Here is a 16,377-nt window from a genome sequence, read left to right as displayed (position 1 = left end):
TGAGAACTGATGCCGAGCCAGGCGCGGTGGCTCACACCTGTAATCCCAGTACTTTGGGAGGCTGAGGCAGGTGGATCATTTGAGGTCAGGAGTTCAAGACCAGCCTGGGGCCGGGCGCGGTGGCTCAAGCCTGTAATCCCAGCACTTTGGGAGGCCGAGGCGGGTGGATCACGAGGTCAGGAGATCGAGACCATCCTGGCTAACATGGTGAAACCCCGTCTCTACTAAAAATACAAAAAACTAGCCGGGCGTGGTGGCGGGCGCCTGTAGTCCCAGCTACTCGGAGGCTGAGGCGGGAGAATGGCGTGAACCCAGGAGGCGGAGCTTGCAGTGAGCCGAGATCGCGCCACTGCACTCCAGCCTGGGCGACACAGCAAGACTCCGTCTCAAAAAAAAAAAAAAAAAAAAAAGAACTGATGCCAAAGTTAGTTCTAAGAGTCATTTCTGCCATGTCTCTTTTGTGAGAATGTGGTCATTAAGTGATACCTGGTGCCAGGGCACCTGGCCGATGGCTTTAGAGGGCTAAGAGCGGACTTCAACACATCTGTTGGTGAGCAAAGGCTTCATCAACCAGCCTGGTCCTCAAGCCTCATGGATAAGTTATGGGATCCTGAGAACGGGCTTAGATGCCAGGGAAACCAGCTCTGTGCTGTGATGAGGGTGCCCTGGCCTCGTACTCCTGTAATCAGTCTTGAGATGCTGCTACATCGCTAAAGGTTGGGGGACCCAGCCGTCACCACTGAAAGGCAGTTTTTAGGATCATCCAGTCCACACTCCCAACTCCAGCTGGCTGAAGCTAAAAAAGAGTCAGTTGGCTCATGTAACTGCAAAGCCCATGGGCAGGTTCAGCTTTAGACATAGCTGGATCCAGGAACTTACTGTCATAGAGATTTGGCCTGACTCTGTTTGTTCCTCTCTGTGTTGGCTCCAGTTTCCCTACATGGTGGCAAATGGAGGAGGCTGGAAGTCCCGGGTGTATGTTCCCCAGGTTAGCAATGCCAGGGGAAAAAACCCTTCTCCCTTCTGTGAATTCTGAACTCCTGGCTGGCTACTGGCCAGGTTTGATCCCCATATTTCTTGGCCTAGGGGAGCAGAATATGTTGACTAGCGCAGGCCTGGGATGTGGATTTGTGGAAGAATGCTCGTGTGCATGTGTGCGTGTGCAATGTGTGTGTGCATGTTGATTGGTCAGGCTACCTTTCCCCCAAACCACAAGTATAAAAAGCAAAGCTGGGGAGGTTCCCCAGAAGAAAATTGAGGTGCTACTACTAGAGGGAAGGGATGGAAGCTGGGCAGGTAAAGCCAACAGATGCCTCCCCATGGGTAAAGCACAGGACTATGACTTGGCCTCCTACACGGCTTTGCCTGCACAGGCAGAGCATGCTGATCAGAGAGCATTGGCATTTGGGCTGCTTGATTGTATTTCTTGCTGTAAGTTCATTTCTGATATCAGACTTTTATTACTTTTTTTTTTTTTTATTGTCAAGCTGTTCTTTATTTCTGGGAGAGGGCAGGGGATGGGGCCCAGTCTTTCCTGGCAGTGGCTTTCCTCATGGCAGCCAGAACATTGCTCAGCTCCTTCCGCTTCCTCTTGGTACAGATGTGCATCCCCACCCTTTCCTTGATGAACTTGAGGGTCCGTTTGTCCTTGGAGACCTTCAGTAACTCCATGGTGCCCCGCTCGTATGGGGCAAAGCCACACAGCTCTCAGATCATGTCCCACACAAACTCAGTGTATTTGGTCAGACGCCTGCTGTGGCGGCTGTGCCTGGGCTTGCTCACGCTCTTGGTCACCTTGTGGTCCTTGTTGAGGCCTATGGCTATAGGATAGTGCAGAGCCAAGGCTGCTGCTCTCCAGTGGCAGCCATGGCAGAAGGGCTTTATTACTCTTAATCCTCAAATCCAGGCTCCTTATTTTTATTTTTATTTATTTATTTTTTAAGATGGAGTCTCACTCTGTCACCCAGGTTGGAGTGCAGTGGTGCAATCTTGGCTCACTGAAACCTCCCGCCTCCCAGGTTCAAGCAATTCTTGTGCCTCAGCCTCTGGAGTAAGTGGGATTACAGGCATGTACCACCACACCTGGCTAATTTTTATATTTTTAGTAGAGACAGGGTTTCGCCACGTTGGCCAGACTGGTCTTGAACCCCTGATCTCAGGTGATCCACCTGCCTCAGCTTCCCAAAGTGCTGGGATTACAAGCATGAGCCACCGTGCCCAGCCCCAGATCCTTATTATACAGATGAGAAAGCAGAGGCTCAGAGAGGCTCCATAACTTTCTGGAGACCACACTGCTTGGTGGTGATGGGGGTGGGACTGAGCCGGGTCTCCTGACTCCCTGTGGCTCTGGTCACTATTTCCAAAGTGCCTGCCCCTGGAGAGGGCTTTGTCAGGACTGGGCTCTGATTTCTCTTCCTCTCCACCCCTTCTCACAGAAAGTCCATCAACAGGAACTCCGTGAGATCGCGAATGCCTGCAAAATCCTCCAAGTTGTACGGCACGCTGCGAAAGGGGTCGGTCTGTGCAGACCCCAAGCCCCAGCAGGTGAAGAAGATCTTCGAAGCATTGAAAAGAGGCCTCAAGTAAGGCTGGGCTGTGTGCTGCTTCTAAGAAGTGCATTCTTCTACCTCGCCTCCTCTCTGTCTCTTCCTGGGGAAGCGTGGGTGGGTCTTGTCTACAAGAGGTGACAGGTTAAGTTCCTGGTCATTCGTTTAGTCAACAAGTATGTCACGGTGCAGCCATGTGCTCAGCCCGGTTCTTGGGCACTGGAAACCTGGCAGTGACTAAGGCAGGAGGATTCTGGTCTTGTGGAGCATGCAGTGCAGAGGAGCAGATTTGATGCTATCAATCAAGAAGCAATGCAATCAATCATGCAGTCCATCATGGAACTTCCACCTGTGCTGAGTGCAGTGGAGAAGGGTAACAGAGAGACGGTATGTCGAGGGCCTCAGCAGACAGGATGATCCTGGCAGTCACCGAGGAGGTAATGACAGTGTCTGACACACAAACGGTCTGAAAAGGCGCCACCATGCTCACCTCTGGGGGACAAGCGTTGTAGGCAGAAGCAACAGCACGGGCAAAGGCCCCGCAGTGGGAGCCTGAACTGTGAGCTCACACACACAGGAGGTCAGGGCAGTGGGTGTCTGAGTGAAGGACAGACCTGCTCAGAGACTGACTGATGAGCTGGGCTGAGGCCCGCACAGGAAGAATGAGTCACTCCACAAATTTTTTTTTGAGATGGAGTTTTGCTCTGTTGTCCAGGCTCAAGTGCAATGGTGCAATCTCAGCTCACGGCCGCCTCTGCCCCTGGGGATCAAACAATTCTCCTGCCTCAGCCTCCCGACTAGCTGGGAGTATAGGTGCACACCACCACACCAGGCTAATATATATATATATATATATATATTATTTTTTTTTTTTTTTTTTTTCCTTTTTTTTTGAGATGGAGTTTCACTCTTATTGTCCCGGATGGAGTGCAATGGTATGATCTTGGTTCACTGCAACCTCTGTCTCTCGGGTTCAAGCATGAGCCACCATACCTGGCCTAGGCTCCTTATTTTACAGATGAGAAAGCAGAGGCCGAGAGTAGCTCCTGCCTCAGCCTACCGAGTAGCTGGATTACAGGCGCCTGCCACCATGCCTGGCTAATTTTTTGTATTTTTAGTAGAGATGGGATTTCACCATGTTGGCTAGGCTGGTCTCAAACTCCTGACCTCAGGTGATCCGTTCGTCTCAGCCTCCCAGAATGCTGGGATTACAGGCGTGAGCCACCGTGCCCAGCCAATATTTTGTATTTTTAGTAGAGACGGAGTTTCGCCATGTTGGCCAGGCTGGTCTTGAACCCCTGACTCAAGTGATCTGCCTGCCTTGGCCTCCCAAAGTGCTGGGATTACAGACGTAAGCCACCATGCTCAGCCCACAAATATTTATTGAGGCTTACAGAGTGCCAGGCCAGGGGACAGAAGTAAACTAAACACACAAAATCCCTACCCACTGCAGAGCTGACTCCTAGTGGGGAAGAGACAGACAATACACAATGCAGAAAAGAAAAGGACAGAGAATATCAGATGGTGTTAAGGGCCACAGAGGAAAACAGGCCTGGGTAAGAAGGCAGAGGCAGGGAGGGTTCATTTTAAATTGGGCAATTGGAAGGGAAGGCGTTGCTGAGAAGGTGACATTGGAGCACACGCCTGAAGGGGTGGAGTGAGCCATGCGGATAATGGGAAAAGAACATTCCAGGCCAGGCTAGCCACATACACAAAGCCCCTGGGGCGCAGCAAGGAGGCCAGCGTGGTTAGAGCCAAAGGAAAGAGGATGAGGTCACCGGGCAGTGGGGACCAGATGACAGGGGGCCTTGTGGGCCAAAAAGTGGTTTCCCGGAGTGATTTTCCCCAGATACAGTGGTACTTAGACCCTAAATTCTCTCCTACCTACATCTTTGTTTTTTTTTTTTTTGAGACAGAGTCTCACTCTGTCACCCAGACTGGAGTGCGGTGGCACGATCTCAGCTCACCACAACCTCCGCCTCCTGGGTTCAAGCTATTCTCCTGCCTCAGTCTTCCAAGGAGCTGGGACTACAGGCATCCGCCAACACACCTGGCTAATTTTTTTTTGTATTTTTAGTAGAATGGGGTTTCACCATATTGGCCAGGATGGTCTTGAACTCCTGACCTTGTGATCCACCTGCCTCAGCTTCCCAAAGTGCTGGGATTACAGGCTTGAGCCACCACGCCCAGTCCCTACATCTCTTATTTATAGATGGGGCACCAGTCCCTACATCTCTTATTTATAGATGGGGCACCTGAAAGAGGAACCAGAGTCAATTAAAAGTTGAAACCAGGCCGGGCGCCGTGGGCCTGTAATCCTAGCACTTTGGGAGGCGAAGGCAGGCAGATCACAAGTTCAGGAGTTTGAGACCAGCATGGCCAACACAGTAAAACCCCGTCTCTACTAAAAATACAAAATTAGCCGGGCATGATGGGGCATGTCAGTCATCCCAGCTACTCAGGAGGCTGAGGCAGGAGAATCACTTGAACCCGGGAGGTGGGAGTTGTGGTGAGCCAAGATCACACCATTTCACTCCAGCCTAGGCGACAGAGCAAGACTCAAAAAATAAAAAAAGTGAAACCACCTTAGAATGAAATGGTTTTCAAAATATACATCCTTGTTCGGGCACAGTGGTGGCCACCCTGTAATCCCAGGACTTTGGGAGGCTGAGGCAGGCGGATTCCTTGAGCCTAGGAGTTCGAGACCAGCATGGCAATATGGCAAAACCCTGTAGAGGTGGAGGTTGCAGCGAGCTGGGATTGTGCAGAGTTGGAGCTAGGATGTGCATGGAGGGTAGAGCATGTTTCTGAAGGGCAGATTCTGTGTCCTTTAAGGACCACATGTTTGAGACTTGTCTGGGGCCAAGGCAGCCCCTTCTTCTCAGAGAGCTCAACACTTCAGTGAGTAGCAGCCTGGCAGAAGCTCTCTTTTCCACATTTGAGGTGGTGTCAGTAGAGCCCAGAGAGGGTGAGTGACCTTCGTAGGGTGACTCAGCAAATCCAGCAAGATGGGACTCCCTGCCCTGGCCCCCCACATATCTAGACCCCTCCTTTTTTTTTTTTTTTTTTTTTTTTTGGAACGGAGTCGCTCTGTTGCCTGGGTGGGGTGCAGTGGCGCCATCTCGACTCACTGCAACCTTCGCCTCCTGGGTTCAATCAGTTTTCCTGCCTCAGCCTCCTGAGTAGCTGGGACTACAGGTGTGTGCCACCACACCCAGCTAATTTTTTTGTATTTTTAGTAGAGATGGGGTTTCACCGTGTTAGCCAGGATGATCTCGATCTCCTGACTTTGTGATCGCCCACCTCAGCCTCCCAAAGTGCTGGGATTACAGGCGTGAGCCACCGCGCCTGGTCTAGACCCTTGACCTTGAGGGAGGTGTGCCATGATGGCCTCCCCATGAGCTGGGCCCCAGCTTGGGAGGGGGTGAAGATTTTGGGCTCTGAAGGCCACTGTGTGGTTTCAGACCTGGGTCAGCCTCTTGTCTGCTGTGTGACCAGGGCTGGGGTACTTGCTGCCTTCGAGGGTTGGTTTGTCTGTCTTTAAAATACATATACTAGGCTGGGCGCAGTAGTTCATGCCAGTAATCTCAGCCCTTTTGGAAGCCAAGGCAGACGGATCATCTGAAGTCAAGGAGTTCGAGACCAGCCTGGCCAACATGGTGAAACCCCGTCTCTACTAAAAATACAAAAATCAGCCAGGTGTGGTGGCACACACCCATAGTCCCAGCTGCTCAAGAGACTGAGATACAAGAATCACTTGAACCCAGGAGGTAGAAGTTGTTGTGAGCTGTGATCACACCACTGCACTCCAGCCTGGGCAAGAGAGGGAGACCTTGTCTCAAATAAACCAACAAAAAAATAAATAAATAAATAAAATGCACATAATAACAGTAGGACCTACTTGTGGGCCTGGTGGGGGAATTAACTAGGAACTTCCCCATAACCAATTTTGCACGGTGCTGGGCACACAGCCCCCAGTGTGAGGGGGCTGGGCTTCCTACCTGCTTCTGAGCCCCGCTGAGCCCTGTGTCTGCTCTCCACACGGGGACACTGTCCATTTGGCCTGTTTCCTTTCCCTTTCTTGTTCCTCTTCCATTTGAAACTCTTCCTCGCTCTCCTTGCAGGGAGTATCTGTGTGTGCAGCAGGCTGAGCTGGACCACCTGTCTGGACGCCACAAGGACACCAGGAGGAATTCCAGGCTGGTGAGACCCCTCCCTGCCTGCTTCCCACCCAGATAGCCTCGGCCAGGAGTAAAAGATGAACCTGCGTTCCCCCTAGCCTATGTCACGATGTGACTCTGTCTCAGAACTAGAGGTTTACGGAATAGCCTCTTTATGTTGTGCTGAGTTAACTTCACTTTGGCACATAGAGCAGTTCACACGTTTTAGGCCCACGTCACACTCTCTCTCGGTTCTAGAAGTAACGCTAAGGTGGGCAGAGTATAGAGGTGCATTTCTTTTAGGTCGTCCTACTTTATAGACCTTGGCCATCAGGTGACCTGGACTTGAGATGGCTTCTGTAATGCCAGGAAAGTGGGTCAGGTGTCACATCTCGGGTATGTCACAGTGGCCCCTGCCGCTGTCCTTGATGAAGCCTGCGTGTTCCTTCAGTGTGCAGCTGACAGGCAGCATTTCCTGCCATCATCAGGGGAGCGTCTTTTTTTTTTTTTTTTTGAGACAGGATTTCCCTTTGTTGCCCAGGCTGGAGTCCAGTGGCACAATCCCGGCTCACTGCAACCTCCACCTCCTGGGCTCCAGCGTTCCTTTTACCTCAGCCTCCCAAGTAACTGAGACTACAGGCGTGCACCACCATGCCCAGCTAATTTTTAACATGTTTTTTTAGATACAGGGTCTCATCATGTTGCCTAGGCTGGTCTTGAACTCCTGGGCTCCAGCAGTCCTCCCGTGTCCAGCCAAGGCAGTGTCTTTGAGGCTGGCCCTGGGCCCTGTGTTGCTCAAGGCTCACCTGCTCTGGTTTTTGCCTTTCTCTTAGCAGAGACAGACTTAGCAACACACATACACACACACACACACACACACTCACAAATAGCATACCTCATTAAAATTTTTTTTTTTTTGAGACGGAGTCTCACTCTGTTGCCCAGGCTGGAGTGCAGTGGCACAGTATCAGCTCACTGCAACCTCTGCCTCCCAGGTTCAAGCAATTCTCCTGCCTCAGCCTCCTGAGTAGCTGGGATTACAGGCACCCACCACCACACCCAGCTGTTTTTTCACATTTTTAGTAGAGACAAGGTTTCACCACATTGGTCAGGCTGGTCTCAAACTCCTGACCTCAGGTGATTTGCCTGCCTCGGCCTCCCAAAGTGCTGGGATTACAGGCATGAGCCACTGTGCCGGCCTCCCCTTTTGGTTTTTCAGACAAATCACAAATTTGTTTAGGTATAAGTATATCCCATGGAATCTCTGGGACATACTTATGTGAAAATAATTGTTCCTTGTTTATTGGAAATTTTAATTTTAATTAGGTGTCCTGTATTTTATCTGGTGACATGGCTAGGATCCCACTGCTCAGGGACTTCATCCTTCCAGCGGGAGGATCTTCCTTTTATCTGGGAAGTCTCCGCTGCTGCCTTGCGAAAACCCCACATGTCCTTAATGAATTAGATTTGGAAACAAAAGCAAGGAGGCCTTGCTGCTGTGGGATTCTCCTCCCAGCCAGTGTTTCCCAGAATCCCTCCTCCAAAGCGCCAACGTGCAGAGCAGGCCACCAGCTTGACTGAGGGACTGGGAAATCGAGGAGGGGAGATGAGTTTTTCTAGTAAAATGGCATCCAGCGGCTCAGCGCAGTGGCTCACGCCTGTAATCTCAGCACTTTGGGAGGCCAAAGCAGGTGGATCACTTGAGATCAGGAGTTTGAAGCCAGCCTGGCCAAACATGATGAAATCCCATCTGTACTAAAGATACAAAAATTAGCCAGGCATGGTGGTGGGCAGCTATAGTCGCAGCTACTCGGGAGGCTGAGGCAGGAGAATAGCTTGAACCCAGGAGGCGGAGGATGCAGTGAGGTGAGATCACACCACTGCACACCAGCCTGGATGATAGAGCCAGACTCTGTTTCAATGAATGAATGAATGAATGAATGAATGAATGAAATAAGCAAGCCAAAAAGCAGCTTTCTCTGTATCCTGGCTCCAGCAGAGAGGGCCTTGGAGTGGGCAGGGTGGGAGAGGTAAGGGTCCAGCCTCATGCGTGTGCCAGGCAGGGACTTGGGGAGGGAAAGGTCTGCCAAGCTTAGCATGCTTCACCCTTGGTGGACAGTTGGGCGGGTGACCAGCAGCAGATGGTGGGAGGAGGTGCTGCCAAGATCTCATCCAGCTCCAGCACCTGCCCCTCTTCTCACACGGGTGCAGTGAGTCTCACCCCGTGGACTTCCTTTCCCATTCTTTCTGTTCTAGAAGTAACTCTAAAGTAGGCAAGAGTATAAATACATGTATGTTTTAGCTGCTCCCATGTCATAGATGGGCACACTGAGGCCGGGGCACAGTGACTGCACTGGAGCCACACAGCAAGATGCCTATGTTGGGTCCTGCTCCTGTGACACTGCTGGTTCTCATTTAAAACAGATACTGGTTTTCGAGACGTTGCTGGGTAGTCACTCTTCTTTTCAAAGGCTTGGGATCTTTCCTCTTTGTTTATTTCTTTTTTTTTTTTTTTTTTTTCGGAATGGAGTCTCACTCTGTCACCCAGCCTAGAGTGCAGTGTCAAGATCTCCGTTCACCGCAACCTCTGTCTCCCAGGCTCAAGTGATTCTCCTGCCTCAGCCTCCCGAGTAGCTAGGATTACAGGCACACACAATCATGCCAGGATAATTTTTGTATTTTTTATTTAGTAGAAAGGGGGTTTCACCGTGTGGGACAGACTGGTCTCGAACTCCTGACCTCAGGTGATCCACTCACCTCGGCCTCCCAAAATGCTAGGATTATAGGCATGAGCCACCGTGCCAGTCCTATTTCTTTATTTCTTTATTTATTTATTTATTTATTTTTTTTTTGAGACAGAGTTTCGCTCTTTTTTGCCCAGGCTGGAGTGCAGTGGCGCGATCTCAGCTCACCGCAACCTCCGCCTCCCGGGTTCAAGCGATTCTCGTGCCTCAGCCTCCCGAGTAGCTGGGATTACAGGCATGTGCCACCATGCCTGGCTAATTTTGTATTTTTAGTAGAGACGGGGTTTCTCCATGTTGGTCAGGCTGGTCTTGAACTGCCGACCTCAGGTGATCCACCCTTCTCGGCCTCCCAAAGTGCTGGGATTACAGGCGTGAGCCACCGCGCCCGGCCTCTTTATTTCTTAAATGAAGTTTTAATTGTTTCTTAATTTTAAAAAGATTTTTATTTATTTATTTATTCATACATTCATTCATTCATTTATTCTTAAAGAGAGAAGGTCTTACTCTGTCACCCAGGCTGAAGTGCAGTGGTACGATCATAGCTCTCCATCACCTTGAACTCCTGGGCTCAAGCAAACCTCCTACCTCAGCCTCTCGAGTAGCTGGGACTACAGGTGTGTGCCACCATGCCCAGCTAATTTTTACATTTTTTGTAGAGATGGGGTATTGCTATGTTGCCCAGCCTGGTCTTGAACTCCTGGGCTCAAGTGATCCTCCTGCCTTGGCCTCCCAAAGTGCTAGGATTACAGGTGTGAGCCACTTTACCTGGCTTAAATGGAATTTTTATTTCTTTATCGTATACGTACAATTTCACATAAATACATACATGGGACTTTTTGGGGTTGAATCCTTCTTTCTCTCTTGATTGATGCCCTCCTCCATTCGATCTTCTGTGTCCCACCCTGTTTAACCTTTGAGAACAATTTTGTATTGATCTTTCCATATTTTTCTCTCTGGTCACATAATCATGTAAATGTGTTTAGCAGTTGTGAGTTAATAATTGTCTTACAAAAATGAAATGTCAATTTACATACTCTCCTACAGCTTACTTTTTCTTCCTGGTGGATCTCCAACCTCATGGTAACCCCTCCAGGTTCAGACATAGTGACTGTAATCTCCACTGGCAATTAACAGCCAGTGAAAATTAGAGTCACTATATTTTAAAATTAGAGCCACTTAAAAAACAAGAGTTTTTTAAACATTTGTTTAAAAAAAAGTTTCTTGGCCACACTTGTTCATGTACATATTGTCTGTGGCTGCTTTCCCGCTATGATGGCAGAGTTGCTTAGTTAGGACAGAACTTTGACCCTGATGAACTTAATCCCACAGGCAGGTACAGCACTTCACATGCCTTAGGCCCACTTCACATTCTCTTTCTTGGTTCTAGAAGTAACTCTAAGGTAGGCAAAGATGTGTATGTTTTAGATGGTCCTACTTTTTTTTTTTTTTTTTTTTGAGATTGAGTCTCGCTCTGTCGCCCAGGCTGGAGTACAGTGGCGCGATCTTGGATCACTGCAACCTCCACCTCTGAGGTTCAAGTGATTCTCCTGCCTCAAGTCTGGCAAGTAGCTGGGATTACAGGCATGCACCACCATGCCCAGCTAGTTTTTATATTTTTAGTAGAGATAGGGTTTCGCCATGTTGGCCAGGCTGGTCTCGAACGCCTGACCTCAAGTGATCTGACCACCTCAGCCTCCCAAAGTGCTGGGATTACAGGCGTGAGTCACTGCGCCTGGCCAGGATGGTTCTAATTTATAGATCTTGGCATGGGGCGCCCTGGCCTGCCAAACCTGACATATTTACTATCTGGCCCTTTATAAACCTATGGAAAGGTTTGCCTGCCCTGATGATATATTATTTGTCTTGGTCGCACCCTGGTCTCTGGAATGGATAGACTTAGGAATTCACCATTAAGGCTTGAACTTCTGTGCCATGTGCCCCTCCCGCTTCCATCCCCCTCACATTCTTTTGGTCATGGCTGAGGCCATCCCTTCAATCCCAATGGTTCCCATTTTGTCAAGGGCCTTCTGTGTCCTTTTTTCTCCCTATGAGGCAGGCGCTTCTCCTACCCTGCTTTACATAGCAGGAAATGGAGGCCCAGAGAGGTTGAATGACTTGCCTGGGACACACAGCTGGGAAATAGAAGAGCCAGACCTAGAACTGCCTCATCCAACGTGCATGTGTTTAATCAGTGCTGTCCTTGGCGTGGACAGCAGCCTGCCATTGGCAGAGGAAGGAGTGGGGGTGGCTGTAGACATGGCTTTCTGTCCTCTGACTCTGAGCTCAGGCAATGCCAGCATAAAGCCTCATAGGCCTTGGAGGAACATGTGGGACTCTGACAGCTTCTTCCGCCTTCCTTTCCTCCCCCACAGGCTTTCTATTACGACCTGGACAAGGTGAGTCTGCATATGGTGAGTGAGGTGAGCTGGGCCCTGCTGGATGAGAATGACTGTGCCTCATTGCATCCTCCTGGCTGCCCGACGGGCAGAATACCTGGGTTTCCTCCCCATTTTAGGAATGGGAAGGCTGAGGCTCTGCGATGAGCCTTCCTCAGGGATGGTGAGGGCCCGGCCCAGCACTAAACCCCATTCTCTGAGTTAGGACCTGCAGGAGGGTGGCAGGGGCAAGCAGGGCCGGCGGGTGGCCCGGGCGACTTTGCAAACATCTTCCCTTTTTCCGGGAGAAGCAAACGCGCTGTGTGGAAAGGCACATTCGGAAGATGGAGTTTCACATCAGCAAGGTCAGCCGGCTCGTGGGTGTTGCAGGGTGGGGCAGGGCAGTGCCAGCTTGCTGGGCCTCAGCTAGGTTAGCAGGAGCTGGGGAGGTGCCCTCGGAGCAGGGGTCAGGGCCTTGGGGTATGGGGCAGCTGCAGGAGGCTAAGGATAAGCAGGGGCCTTGGAACAGTTGAGGGACGGCAGGGGCTCAGCCCTGAGGTGGGAGTCGGGGGGCTCAGCCCCAAGGTGGGACTCTCTGAGGACAGCGTGGGCTCTTTCTTCAGTTTATGCAGAAAGACCTCATGCTCAGTCTTAGATGGCTGGGAAGGTTGAACCCTCCCAGCCCATTGTACAGATGGAAAAGCAGAGGTCCAGAGAGGAACATGGGTTGGCCCAAAGTCGCTTTAGAGTCTGCAGTTTCATGATCCTTAAGCTTTAGAGTCTGCAGTTTCATGATCTTGCTTTACTCCCCGCACTGCCCAGTGGGTGGCAGGCTATCACAAACTCACCTCCCGTTTCACTGTTGAAAAACCAGGCAGAGGAGGAGAAGGGACAGATTCCCTTGTCCCTTTCACTCATTTTTGCTGTGCACACTGTGTGCCAGTTGCTGCCAATAGCTGGGTATGCAGCAGGCCCGGGCAGGAGTGGTGAACAAGGCAGGAGAAGCAGTGATGAAGTGAGGTGTAGTGAAGCGGAGTGAGGCAGGGGTGGCAGGAGAGGCGAGTGAGGCAGGTGGTGAGGTGAGGCAGGGGTGGCAGGAGAGGAGGTGAGGCAGGGGTGGCAGGTGGGGTGAGGTGGTAAGGTGGGAGCCGGGTAGGTAAAATCACGCTAAATATAAAATTCAAAAGTAAATAAAAAATAAATCAACTCAAATCATAAATAAATAAATAAAAACAAAATCATCGTCACTCAAAATCACATAAAAACAAATCTCGAAACCGAAAATCCTCGAAATCATAAATCATCAAAATCATAAATCATAAATCAAACAAAATCGCATAAATCATAAATCGCTCAAAATCATAAAATAGATAAATCAAAACAAATCAAAACAAAATCTCGATAAAAATCATAAATCGCTCAATCGGCTCACGTCGCTCAAAATCTCATCACAAATCATAAATCAGCACTCAAAATCATCATCCGCTCCGGAAATCATAAATAAAAATAAATCCGTAAACAAAATCATAAAGCTCATAAATCACTCGCTCGAAAATCCCATAAAAAGCTCGAAACTCAAAATCATAAATCCGCGCTCAAAATCATAAATCATCATCATTTCAAAATCGCGTCGAAAAGTCGCTCGGTCACAAAACAAATCATCGAAATCGCTTCAGTAAAACAAAATAAAATCTCATCAAATCATAAATCGCTTTCCGGAAATCATAAATCATAAATCATCATAAATCATAAATCCAGCTCAAATCCTCGTCGAAATCGCATAAAATCATAAAATCATAAAAAACAAAATCCTCATCCGCGCTCATCATCATCATCATCCGTCACTCCGTCGAAATAAAATCGCTTCAAAGTCATAAATCGACAAATCAAAATAAAATCTTCAATCGCGAAATCATAAATCGCGAAATCATCCGAAATAAATCATCATAGTCATAAAATCCTCGAAATCCGAATCCTCGCTCAAATCAAAATCGAAAAAAAATCAGCGGAGTGAGGCAAGGTGGGGCAGGTGGGGCAGATGAGGGGCAGGGGTGGCCCAGGTGGGGCAGGGGAGAAGGTGGTAAGGTGAAACAGGGTGGCAAGGAGTGGCAGTTGGTGGGGTGTGCTTGGGTAAGGCAGGGAGGTGTGGAGTGAGGCCGGGTGGGAAGATGTGGTCCCTGCCTATGGGGGTTCACGTCCTACTGGGGCCAGGGGTGAGTGCTTTGAATGGGACTGGACAGGTAGTGACTGCCACCATGGGCTGGGCTAGTGGGGTACTTAGCTCAGGGAGGGCCTCTCCCAGAGGGGAGAAGTCGACAGGCAGATGTGGGGCCGCCCCTCCGCGTGGGCAGCGCCACCAGCCCGTGTGCCCACCACAGGTGGACGAGCTGTACGAGGACTACTGCATCCAGTGCCGCCTGCGCGATGGTGCCTCCAGCATGCAGCGGGCCTTCGCCAGGTGCCCCCCGAGCCGCGCGGCCCGAGAGAGCCTGCAGGAGCTGGGCCGCAGCCTGCACGAGTGCGCCGAGGTGGGCTGGGCCAAGCTGGGCCGGGCAGCAGGGGCAGTGTAGAGCTGGGTCGGGCAGTGGGGACACCGAGAGCTGGGCCTCTGTCTGGCTGCAGGGATGGTTAGAGGCCCCCGTGGCCTAGCCCCAGGCAGCCTCCTGAGCCAACTCTGGGACTTTGCAGGACATGTGGCTCATCGAGGGGGCCCTGGAGGTTCACCTGGGCGAGTTTCACATCCGGATGAAAGGTAACAGGGCTGAGAGGGGTTGGGCGGAGGCCTTTCTGGAGGCCCTGAGACCTGCTGAGGGGCGCGGGAATTGGCTAGAATCCCAGGAGTCTGAACCCAGCCCTGGCTTTTGCATCCATGTGACATGTGACCTCTGGCAAGTCCCACCCCTCTCTGAGCCTGGTGTGAGGGCCCAGCACCCTCCTGCCCATTATCCATCATGATGGTTTTCCCCTCCCCCCATCCTCACCCCACTGAAACTGAAAACCTATACTCGGGGGACCCCCATCGAGGACGTGTGGTCCCAAGTCAGGGACAGTGGAAGGCAGAGGGGAGACTGGCCATGTCTGTGTTCCAGGCTTGGTGGGCTACGCACGCCTCTGTCCCGGAGACCACTATGAGGTACGGCCACCCTCCGGGGTCAATCCTCAGGGCTCCCCACCAGGTCTTTGGGGGACGGGAGCTGCTGGGAACCAGGGTTGCAGGTGGGGCTCTGTCTGGCAGGGAGGGCCCTGGGCGGGCAGCAACGGGACACCCATCTGGGCTGACGCGGCCCCTCTCGGGCTGGTTCACAGGTGCTCATGCGTCTGGGCCGCCAGCGCTGGAAGCTCAAGGGTCGGATCGAGTCAGATGACAGTCAGACCTGGGATGAAGAGGAGAAGGCCTTCGTTCCCACGCTGCATGAGAACCTGGACATCAAGGTGGGGATGGGGCCTGGGGGCGGGGCTGGGGTGCCTGGGTGCTCAGCTCAGACACCACCCTCCAGCCTCCACCCCTAGGTGATGGAGCTTCGGGGCCTGGGCTCGCTGGCTGTGGGTGCAGTGACGTGTGACATCGCCGACTTCTTCACGACACGGCCACAGGTCATCGTGGTGGACATCACAGAGCTGGGTACCATCAAGTTGCAGCTGGAGGTGCAGTGGAAGTGAGTCCCGCCCAGCCTGGGGACAGCGGAGGCCTGGCCGGCTGCCCCTGGTGGCCTGACCACACTCTAGCCCTGGGTTCCTGCACCAGCCTCCACCGAGGGTGTCCCTGCCCTCACGAGTCCTCATCTGTCCCTCACTCCTGCCCCTCAGTCAGGTCGAGGCCTGGACCTTCTCTGCAGCCCCTTCCTGCCTTTCTGGTTTTGCTTCCATTCTTGCTTCTGAACCCGACTATTAAAGCCTCAGGGAAGTTTGCGGGGGACACTTTCCAGGGCCTCCACGCTTGGCTCCTTGAAGGAGGCTCATCTCTCCAGGGAGGCCCTCCTTGCTGCTCCCACCCCCTCATTCCTGGCTGACCCTGGCTGCCCCCCAGGCCCAGGGCTAAGTGGTCACCTGCGTCCCCTTCTCGGCTGCAGACCCATGAAGCCCATGTCCGTGAGATCATCCTCTGGAGCCCATGAGCGTGCCCATGAGTGTGCCAGTGAGTGTGGTGGGCTCCAGAGCTCTTTGTTCTAAGGAAGCCTTGCATTTCCAAGGCGTTCCCTTCCTCCTCCTTGGTACAGGGGCAGCAGGAGGGAGGGCTGAGGAACCTCGTCTGCTCTGTGCTTGCTCTGGCCAGTCAGGGCTGGTCTCTCTCCTCTCTCCCTAGGGTGGGTGTCTGAGCTGGGGGTCACAGAGCTGCTGCCCTCTTCCCCCGTGAACTGGGTGAATTCTGGTGAGCGACCACCTGCACCCTCAGGGTCCTCACCTCTCTGGTAGGGCAGAGAATACCTCTTGCCCAGGGGCCCCTGAAGTGTACAGGGTGGTGGGCAGCTCAATGCCATCCAAGCCTAGGACCCAGGGCGCCTGCAGGTCTGCAGATACCCCAGGCAGAGAAGCGGGCACTTGCAGAGCCTCT

General features: G+C 51.8%; 1 protein-coding gene and 1 pseudogene across 6 annotated transcripts in view; one reads left to right on the top strand and one right to left on the bottom strand.

Annotated features, from left to right (window-relative positions):
• RIPOR3 (RIPOR family member 3) overlaps positions 1-16,377 on the top strand; it is a 106,198-nt gene that overhangs the window by 68,115 nt on the left and 21,706 nt on the right. For all 6 annotated transcript variants that reach the window (XM_021920934.2, XM_017944696.3, XM_021920936.2 and 3 more), the window contains 9 exons: positions 2,436-2,582; positions 6,671-6,749; positions 11,823-11,846; positions 12,137-12,190; positions 14,204-14,353; positions 14,514-14,577; positions 14,915-14,958; positions 15,132-15,257; positions 15,336-15,481. In XM_021920934.2, coding sequence (XP_021776626.2) covers positions 2,436-2,582; positions 6,671-6,749; positions 11,823-11,846; positions 12,137-12,190; positions 14,204-14,353; positions 14,514-14,577; positions 14,915-14,958; positions 15,132-15,257; positions 15,336-15,481 — 834 coding nt within the window. The remainder of the gene's footprint in view (positions 1-2,435; positions 2,583-6,670; positions 6,750-11,822; positions 11,847-12,136; positions 12,191-14,203; positions 14,354-14,513; positions 14,578-14,914; positions 14,959-15,131; positions 15,258-15,335; positions 15,482-16,377) is intronic.
• Positions 1,495-1,881, bottom strand: LOC103887955 (annotated as a pseudogene).

Source organism: Papio anubis, chromosome 16, assembly GCF_008728515.1.
Source record: "Papio anubis isolate 15944 chromosome 16, Panubis1.0, whole genome shotgun sequence".
In the NCBI taxonomy this organism is placed as follows: domain Eukaryota; kingdom Metazoa; phylum Chordata; class Mammalia; order Primates; family Cercopithecidae; genus Papio; species Papio anubis.
The sequence above is the reverse complement of the archived record's forward strand: the minus strand, read 5'-3'. Positions and strand labels throughout refer to the sequence as shown.